Below are 10421 nucleotides of genomic sequence, written 5' to 3'. Positions count from 1 at the left end.
AGCTTTGGTGTTTGCTGTTGTGTGTGAGTGCATGTGTTTGTGTGTCTGGGGGAGGAACAGTGTTGGGGGGAGGCTATCAGTGCTGCTAGTGTTGCAGAGGCATCAATACTAACTCGACAGGCCATTTTCCTATGCCTTTTCCCAGCCAAGGCTTGTTGCTGGGGCAACTACCGCCATTTTATCATCCCCGACTACAACTCAGGAAGGTTCTGTTTACCAGAAATGTATTACTTTAGGTCCTGATCAACTGTTTAAATATCCCCAATGGATGTCTTCATTCCTTGATTATTTCTTCAATAATGTTTATCTGCATGTAAAATTAAAACCCAGAAAGTGAAATAAAATTCTACCCAATTCTACCCAAGCATTGCAGTGAAAAGAAACATTGCAGTGAGTTGACTAAACGGAATAGATAAAGCACCTGTTGTCCACAATGTTGCCACAACATCTCACAAAACAGTAGTTACTTATTTCGGATTTAGTTATTGGACACTTAGGCAGCTACACACCAGGTTGAGGTTCGCTGACTGACTGGTTAATTGGTTAATGGCAAACTAATGGCAACCAGTCCATGCATCAAATATTTAAATGGATGGTTAGCTCTCCGTATATTTTGAGAGAAACCTCCAGTGGACAAACACCCTTTTAAATAACTCCGAAGGGATTGACAAACAAAAACTCCAGGAGCGTTGTGTTGCCCTCCACAGGTCATAGGTCTTGTGCTGAAAAACATCACCCTCCTAAACCTCGGCACTCACCGCTGCAGCAACTTCGGTTAATATGAAAAGAACTCCAGAAGGAAAGCTCGAGCGACAACTACAGCAAGCAACAGTGTCCGATTCACTGTGAAAGCATCAATGCAATGAAGAGAAGTTGGCCAGTAGAGTTTCCTTACCTGTCCATGAGGCTGCATGGCGCTGTAGGGCATGTTCTGGTTCAAAACCTTCTGTTTCATCAGCAACATCCTCTTCTGTTCTTCACTAAGGTGAGCTGTCTGTCCTGGGATCGGGCCCTGGGTCTGCCCGGGCCCCGGGCCCTGGCCGCCGCTGCCGCCTCCACCCATATAGGGAGGCATCATAGGGTTCTTGACCTGATTGTTTCCTCCCATGGGTGGAGTCATTCTCTGCCCTATGTGATCAACCCCGCTGCCGCTGAAGTGACTCAGCGGTTTGGTGTTGTTATAGGACAACATGGCTGCTGTTTGCTGCTGCTGCTGTTGTTTGGACAGGGCATTCTGGTTGATGCTGCTTGGCTGCTGCTGGCCCATCATGCCCATGTGGTTCTGAGGGAGGTAGTTGTTCATGGGGGGTTTGGGCCCATTGTTGGGGGGCATCCCAGCCACTAGAGGGCCCTGTGGTGTGTTAAAGGCTTGCGGTGGGTACATCATGGGGCTGTTGGGTTTGTCTTGGTTAAAGGGACCAGAGTTATAGGGACTGGTTGGAGCTCCTGCAGGGGACCAGTTTGCTGCTTGTTGCTGCTGTTGCTTCTGTTGCAGAAGTTTAGCACGTTGCTGAGCCATTGCTTTTAGCTGCTCTGCTGGAGAAAGTTCAGGCGTCACTGGACCTACGGGCTGACCTCCTGGAGCTATCCCAGCTGCTCCTGCTCCTGGCCCTGTGCCTGCCTGACTGACCCCTTGGCCTGGGTTCATCATGTAACCATTCCCGGGTCTAGAGACTGCTTGTGTCTGAGCCTGGGTTGGGGTCTGAGGGGAGCGAGCCACACAGTTATGCAATGGGGAACCCGATGCCATAGCAACGGCTGGAGACTGCTGCAAAGGTTGCTGAGGAGGCGTTCCATTGGCAGTGGTAGCAAACTGAGGGCCTGAAGATGATGGCCGGACCTGTGGAGAGGATCCAAACACACAAAGAGACCATGAGACACATTGTTATAACCTCCTTACTGTGTTATTGCTTTAAATCACTAAGCTATGTTTAGAGTACAGGAAATGGAGGATTGGAGCAAAAAAAACAACAACAACAACCTAACATGTCATTTAATTTTTAGACTTTTTATGCAGACAGCACAAATTCCAATGTGTGATTTTTGGGGAAAAACCTCCTAAAAGCCCTTTCCTAACTGCAATTCTGTAATAATGCTGCAACGAAGCTCTGGCGTCATTACACCTTTGTTCTTTCATATTGATTCCACAGTAGTGCTAATTGTTTACCAGTCTGTGATTCGGCATTGAATCAAAGCATGTAAAAATCCAGCAGGGCTCCAGTCTCTCACACAAACACACAGAAGGAAGCTAGGCTATCAGACTACACAAACGGGGTTGTTTGCTACAAGGAATTTCGCTAAGTCAGAAAAAAACAAACAGAAACAAAGTAAGGGTGAACTCTACAATAAGAATTATACACGGTTAATGATGTTTTGCTTTCACTAACATGATGATCTTTTGTTAGAACAATAACAAATTTAATATGGTGACTCAAGTGACTTCGATGTGCAGTGTTTCTGTCCAGAAAATATCAGTATGGTATTTTGATTGAATTGATTTGATTTGTTTATTTAGCACATACAGAGGAGTGCAAGGAGGGGAACGAAGCCAAATAAGGCTTATACAGAGTTCCACCCCTTAGGATTTTACCTCAACAGGTAGACTTAGGGGTCAAAATACCCAACCAAATCATATTGAACCTCTTTGAACTGACCTGTGGTGAACCCATAGGGACCTGTGGACCGCCCTGTGGAGGCTGAGGTGGAGGGGGAGGCAGGGCGGCAGGCGTTGATCTCCCTCCAGGTGCCGTCGTATTACCAGCTGCTTCTTGCGGGCCTGGTGTCTGATTGTTTGCCGGCCTGCTGAACTCAGCCTCTTTCTTGTCCTCAAAGTCCTCATTGAAGAGGTCGTGCATGTCGTCCTCTGGCACTGTGTTGGCCAACTCATCGATCAGCTCCTGCCACTCTTGGTCATTGAGGTTGATGTCAGAAAACAGTTTGTTCTGATTAGACAGGGACTGGGGATCGGAGGACTCCATCCCACCTCCGTCATCCAGTGGCTCCTGTTTCAGGTCTTTAAGAAGGCTGAAGCTGTCCTCCAGGTCTAGAGAGCCATTGAGCTTCATATCAGGTAGATGACTGCCTCCATTCTTCCCTAGCTCATCAGTCGCCTGGCCCACGTGGTTGCCGTTGCTGTTTGTAGTGTTGTTTCCGCTAGAAGTGTTGGGCCCACCAAGTATGGGCTTAATATCCATTTGGTGATGCAGTGGAGAGATGGGTGGTACGTTGTTGTTATTGTTGTTGTTAGGGAGTCCTGTTAGTGAGTCCAAACCACCAGAGCCCTCCTTCCGTACCCGTTTGGCTGTTGGGGAGTAGCTGCCTCCGTCACAGATGCCATTCTGGTCTCCATTGAGGGGCGATCGTGCACTGTCAAGTTTCCTCTTTACAGTCTCCTGAAGCTGCAACAAACAGGAAGAAGAATAAGGATTACGATTGGATCGGGATATGTTATCTTATGTGGTCTTCGGGTAGCTCACAGTCAAAACAAAAAACAGACCAATAAGGCAACAAATTACTTTCTTTCTACGTATAATGCTGTCATGAAGATGCAAGTGGTGTCGCAAAAATCAGCAATACAAGTGTGCTCCAAAAACTGATTCAATTCATTTGAAAAAATGACCGGTTGAAGAGGTTTCAAATAAAGCACATGTATGCAAACATTTGTAAAGAATCCAGTGTTTATTCAAAGTAAGACAACGCACAATAACACTGGGAAAAGAGAAGGGTTAGAGAAGACAAGGCCAACAGGACAAACTTATAGTCCATCTTATTTGGCCTTGGATTTGTGCACATCGAAAAACCCTCCCACAACAGGAAAACATTTGAAAAGAAATCTCATATTATAGATCTGACAGAAAAATGTCTTTAAGCATCTCTCCAGTTGCTTTAATATACAAAAAAACGACGTGCAATCAAACTGTACTTTGCCATGTTAAAGCTTCTTCGCAATTTGGATGCAATGTAATAAACTCTCAATCTCAATTTTACTCCAAACCCCTGTTAATTTCAAACAATAATGAAGTTGGCAGAGAAATAGCAAATGCTATTAAAATGACGGATGGGAAGCGGGGACCTCATTTATAAAAGGTTCCCAGGGTGCAAAAATTTGTTCTTTGACCCAAATCTGAGAGAAAGTTTGGGATTCACACAAAAATGTGATCTTTGTGTGCGGAAAACGGAGGCACAGATTGTTTTTCAACTGTAGCTTTCAAAGAATGGATGGGATAGCTGCAGCTTCATAGCGGCCGGTTCACATCAGGGACTGTTGTTTCAGGATGAGCAACTGACAACAGATGACAGACTGCATTATTTATTTATCTAACGATTCAAAACTTTATCAACGAAATTCATTAACTTGATGATGTAATATTATACTGGCACTCATAGCATGGAGAGAAATCTGTTGATTTATTTCTCTCAGCCTTCACGCGTCACACACACATTATGACATTTTCAGGCACTCAGATGCTCACTTATTGGAGCAAACCAAAAGTTATTTCTACAGTACTATGTGTATAATGCAGATTTACATTTCAAACAGTCTTCTAAGAAAACGGAGCTGAGCAGCAGTAACATATTTAGTAAATTCCACACTCTCAGCATGTCGCATGTGAGAAAGTCAAACACACACACACACACACACACACACACAAAGGAAGCACCGCGGATACGTATGTCTGTGAATGCTGCGCGCTAAGCTCTTTGTTATTCAGATGGAACAACAGACAAAATATATTCAGATTGTATTCTGACCCTGAGGTGGATTCATTCGAGCTGGCAACACACACACACACACACACACACACACACACACACACACCACAAAACATAGGCAACACACAACACGACACATACATCTTTTTATTTTTCTCGCGTTAGTATGTGTGAATATGTGTGGGGTAGGGCTGTCAGGTTGGCTTCCCCTCTGTTTTCCATGTTGATTGACACTCAGACTAATTATATTTATGGCATGATGAACACTATTAGTATTGACAGCCATATCTACAGTGAGTGTGTGTGTGTGTGTGTGTTTCTTGAACTGCTTGTGTGTAACTATTAGTGAAACAACTCATAAAAACGCAGGGAAACACACCTCCTCCACTGTCATGACACGGCTGCATCGACACTATGTGTGTGTGTGTGTGTGTGTGTGTGTGTATGTGTTTGTGTGTGTGGTCCTGCAATCAATCGGTTTAAATAATTCAGGCCTCCTGTATACAGCTTTGGTTTTGTGTGCGTGCAGAGGTGTGTGTGTGTGTGTGTGTGTGTGTGTGTGTGTGTGTGTGTGTGTGTGTGTGTGTGTGTGTGTGTGTGTGTGTGTGTGTGTGTGTGTGTGTGTGTGTGTGTGTGTGTGTGTGTGTTACAGGCTTTCCCTAAATGCCAGTGACTCATGTTGATAATAACAGACTCGCCTATCAAAGCCCACCTATAAAAACTCCCATAATTATCCAGGTGGTGTGTGAACTATAGCACCCTCCCACAGATGCAACCACATGCAGACACACACACACACACAACACAACACAGAGGTTTTTCATATAAACCCATCACAGAGAATTCTTACAGGTTCAACCCTCTTGATTAAATCTGGCACAAAGAGAGAGCAAGAGAGAGAGAGAGAGAGAGAGAGCGAGAGAGCGAGAGAGCGAGAGAGAGAGAGGGAGAGAGACCGACTTTTCTTTGCTGTTCTGTTCATCCTGTGTCTGATTTAAGAGAGAGGCCGATTGTAAGCCTAACATTACTGGTTTAAGTAAGTAACCTTTTTTTAAGGGGAAGTTGACCTCTGCAGATGATTCAACTTCCCCTTAAAAACAATCCAAATGATGAAAATGCCACATGATGAATTGGACCTGCACTCTTGTCTTGTGTATATGCACGTCTGCCTGTGTTACTGCAGTTGTGCTGTTAAATCTCTCCTCACTAAGTTAAAATCATTAAAATGCCCAAAATATATGCCCATCAATAAAATCCCCTAATTAAGATAAATCAGGATCGGCATGGGTGAAGTAAAGAACCAGAAGCAGACGGAAAAGGAGAAGCTATTGAGAGCTGGAGAATAAGAATTTCGAAATAGTTTAATCAAGCTGGAGTGCTTAGAGGGACCAGAGGGAAAGGAGAAAAAAAACCGCCTCAGAATAAGAAAAAAATAGAAGAAGGATGAGAGGATGTAAAAGAGCAAAGACAGGAAAGAGAAATGGGAAGAGAGCACTGCTTGTTCCCCCTCCTGCGTCTTTCTCTGTATTCTTTGACATAAACACCTGCTGACTGCTCCTATGTCGGCTCCCACAACACAGAGAGAGAGAGAGAGAGAGAGAGAGAGAGAGAGAGAGAGAGAGAGAGAGAGAGAGAGAGAGAGAGAGAGAGAGAGAGAGAGAGAGAGAGAGAGAGAGAGAGAGAGAGAGAGAGAGAGAGAGAGAGAGAGAGAGAGAGAGAGAGAGAGAGAGAGAGAGAGAGAGAGAGAGAGAGAGAGAGAGAGAGAGAGAGAGAGAGAGAGAGAGAGAGAGAGAGAGAGAGAGAGACACAAAGGTAAAAGAGAGACACACACACTCACAGAGCAGAAGAAAGACGAGATTTATTTGTCAGGCAGAAGGTCTTTTATTTTTCTCCCTAGGAGTGGAGGAGCTACCAGAACATGACGATGAAGAGGAGGAGAAAGGGTGAAGGAGAGAAGAGGTTGGGAGAGGGGAGGGAGGAGATAGGTGGCTTGATGGAAGGGCATAGCGCGCCAAATGACAGCGGGGAGCAAACGATGAGAGGGTGATCAGAGAGGGAGAGGGAGGGAGAGAAGTGAGACGGAGATGGAACCACTAAGGTGCTGTTGTTATAGCAACCTGCTGCTCTGGTGCTTTGTGCGCTGCATCCTCCTCCTTCCTCCTCCTCCTCCTCTTTCCTCCTGCTCACTTACTCCCTCTCTTTAAAGGTTGAGCATCATATCACATTGAAACCAAAGGCTCAGTATTATAAGAACATGTCCACGTCGAGACAGTTCCACAATATGAGGATTTTTTTTTTTTTTTTTTTTTAAATGTTGGAGGCGTCTGTCAGACATGCCTGTCTGCAGAGGAAACCTTTTGTCTCCGGGATTAAGCTCGAAAAACATACTGTATTCCTCGGATGTCTGTTGTACCTTTAATCATAGTCACACAGCCAAGTCCATAGTCTTTGAAAAAAAAAAGACTCCAATTCTTCTGCAATTCTTTCAGCTCTCTCCAAGCTTTCAGCACGGACACATTACCTCCTCGTTCGTTTTTCTGCATACAGATCTATGGTGGGATGTATGCACACACAAACACAAGTAGCAACACATTGGTGACCAGTGTAAGAGAAACAGCATCAAAGTCATTTAACCTGACACTGACACACACACACACACACACACACACACACACATTAAAAAGGTAGGTGTACTTCAAAAGACTTGAAAACAGATGTAAAAAAAAGACTTTAGGCCAGAACAGAATCAGAGAGAAATCGTAATCGAGCTTGTGTACTAACAACCTATTAGCTGACAAACCTGTCAGCTAATATCAGTCATTAAAATTCATCAATATCTGTGAAACAAATGTCTGCACTAAAACTGAATATATCACCATTAATCTTTTAAAAAGCTTCATCCGAGAGCATGCCACTCTATTTGTAATTAAAAGAGAACACACGTCGACATGAAGCATAGACTGACGTCCTGTTGTCAAATGTAAATTATCTGACTGCACTGTATTCCTTCATCACAGCTTAAACCAATGTCCTGATTTCTTTCTCACTAAGCGCAAAGTCTCTGCTGTAGCGCTGAATAGGGATGTAAAGATCAATCGTGAAGTTGTGATAAATCGATCCAAAGGTGTCGCGGTTCACATCGGTACTCTGGAAAGTGACTCCTAATCATTTGGGAGGCGCCAGCAGCTGGAGAGCAGAGGCGGTTTGCAGCATGCAGAGCAAGATTTTAAAATTGAGGACGCAGCACTGTCTTTAAAATGTTAAGGTTTGGAAGCATTTTAGCTTCGGGACAGAAAGTGAAAGAGGTGAGAAGATAACAGACAAGACAAAAACTGTGCAGATATTAAAGAAGAAGAAGAAGACAGGGAAAGGCACAAATAACACAACCAACATGACTCTGCATTTAATCGACACCATGATGAGAAGCTCCAATCACCTCCCCAGACCAAACCAATAAGCAGGTTTGTAGCCGCTAAAGTAACTTTGTCAGTCTTTCGTCCCGTTTTAACACAGCAGTCCGGTACGGATCGGTACAGATCAGTATGGTTTGGTTCAGTAAAGCCTGATCCTGTTTGCGTTTCCACAGTCACCCGTGCCTTATTTGGTAGGCAGAGTGTAAGTCGGATGCCGATAGCCGCGTCAGCTACGTAATAGTGTCACATGATAGCAGCTAACACAAACAAAACCAACGCTGGAAGACATCCAGCAATTAATCTACTCTGTCACCGTCATGTGACTCTTTATTACTAAACTCAATCCAGCTTTGTTTCAGAGAAGGCTGTGTGTGGCGAGGAGAAATAAACGGATGTGAACAATCGGCTGTGTATTTGAACACAGCGGGGTTTTGTTTACCGATGTCACACGGGAAGTGACGATTCCTTCGACCAATCAGCGTACTGCAGTGGTCAGCTCCAACTTTTAGGGTCGGCTCGATATACTTGGCACCCCAACATAAGGGTCCCAAAAAGTAGGACGGTACAGATCAGTTATTTGGGAATCTTTCCCAGGATTAGTCTATGGAAACGCAGCAAAAATGAGTGCTGACCCGAGACGAACTGAACCGAACCGCTTGGTGGAAACGGGGATCAATATTCTTCCGTGTGCCATTGATTAACACGACAAACGCGACAGCTGACCCTTTCCCTAACTTTGACCAGACAGCAAGACCTTGAATTGAACATTTCACTTTTCTTATATCTTCTCAAAGGTACCCAAACACCACCCGTCCAACACAGAAAGTAATGCAGGTTGCTTCTAAAGTGTCTGTTAGATGTCACTTGTTCTCCACACTGCAGCCCAGTGTGTACCTTGATTATGACAGAAACACACTGTGTGTGTGTGTGTGTGTGTGTGTGTGTGTGTACATGCTTGTTCCTGACCGGGCCCACTAGACTGTGAAATGAGTCGATTAAATCAAACAGGTCTTTAATAAGTAAATAGAAGTGCCTCTGTGTGTGTGTTGTTAATGGTTATGACAATAAAGCTTTGGCACATTTCTGCTCATTTTAAACCGCAGCTTGCCTGTAAATGCTGCAGTTTAGTGGCAGATTCTCCGACATGTGACCACAAGACCCAAAACCCACTGACAAGTGAAGGCAACCTATACCTTTTGTACAAATGTAGAGCTCTAATAAGATGACTTCAATCTTTGCTTGTTTGGCTGATAAACAACACTGAAGATGACAAAATTGGCTACTGAAAGAAAATGACATCATGTTAAAAACGGGTCAACTTATTTAAAAAAAAAAAAAAAAAAAAGAAAAAAAAAAAGCCTTTCAACACGACTGTGAGGCCATGAGGAGAGAAGTCGAGCAGGAAAACAGGCAAGGCTGTCAGACAGTCTGTCCTTCATCTCAAGGACGCTGTTCAAGCACACGTCAGCAAGCATCCATCCTGCTGTAGTGTCCTTGAGCAAGTACTGAAACTCACCAGGAGAGCCTGTCAGTGAGTGACCCTGACACGAAGAGTCTGAAACTTGGTCCAAGTTGGACAGATCTGAGGGACAGCATTGGTAGCCTGATGGCTGGCTGATCAGACTAAAAGTTTGGAAAGTCGTTCAGCTTTTCTGTCAAGATTTAGATGAGAAGATTGGCGACACTCTTTTATATACGCTGTAAATTGCAGAGACAGGCAGTAGCTTGTTTGATTAGCATAGCATGAATACTGGGAAAAAAAAGAAACAGCAAGTCTGTGTCTTTGCCTTCTTGTCACATCAAGATAAAGAGTGTTTAAACATTCCCTTTGGGGTTCTTCTGAGGGCTCAAAAGACTTTTCCAGCGCTCTGCCATGAAAGCTTCACATTATCAGGATTTCTGAAAGACTGTTGAGTATTTTGCTTCAATTTTTCAAACACTGTGTTTATTGTTTCGGACCAGAAATCTGTGCATTTTGGCAATAGATGGACAAAACAGAAAAACAAAAAGTCTGTGGGAGTGAGGGACAGAAAACTTAAAATGACAAGAGGAAGGTACAAACAAAAGAACCGTTTGGCTGCCATCCCAGTATGTGTGAGTGTGAGTGAATGTGTGTGCGTGAGAGAGCGCCTGCCTGTCTGTCTCCTGTACACAGGGGGGCCTATAAACCTCTGATTTGAATACACCCGCACTTCTTATCTTCCAAACAATATCGCCTTAAAATGTCGCTCTCCCCATTTTGCAAGGAATTCAGTTTTCAGATATTCCCTGTCGGGGAATAATAACAACATTCTG

The 10421-nt window shown here is 44.2% G+C and overlaps 1 protein-coding gene across 1 annotated transcript; it reads right to left on the bottom strand.

The window, feature by feature from the left end:
- Window positions 1-739: 739 nt before the first annotated feature.
- On the bottom strand, window positions 740-3398 carry LOC306819331 (mastermind-like protein 3; the record flags this gene model as incomplete). Its single annotated transcript, XM_079373112.1, has 2 exons — window positions 740-1840; window positions 2655-3398. Coding segments are annotated over 2 exons (1809 nt in total), but the record flags the coding sequence as incomplete, so codon positions are not given.
- Between the last annotated feature and the right edge of the window lie 7023 nt (window positions 3399-10421).

This window comes from Symphodus melops (genome assembly GCF_947650265.1).
Source record: "Symphodus melops genome assembly, contig: scaffold_494, whole genome shotgun sequence".
In the NCBI taxonomy this organism is placed as follows: domain Eukaryota; kingdom Metazoa; phylum Chordata; class Actinopteri; order Labriformes; family Labridae; genus Symphodus; species Symphodus melops.
The sequence above is the reverse complement of the archived record's forward strand: the minus strand, read 5'-3'. Positions and strand labels throughout refer to the sequence as shown.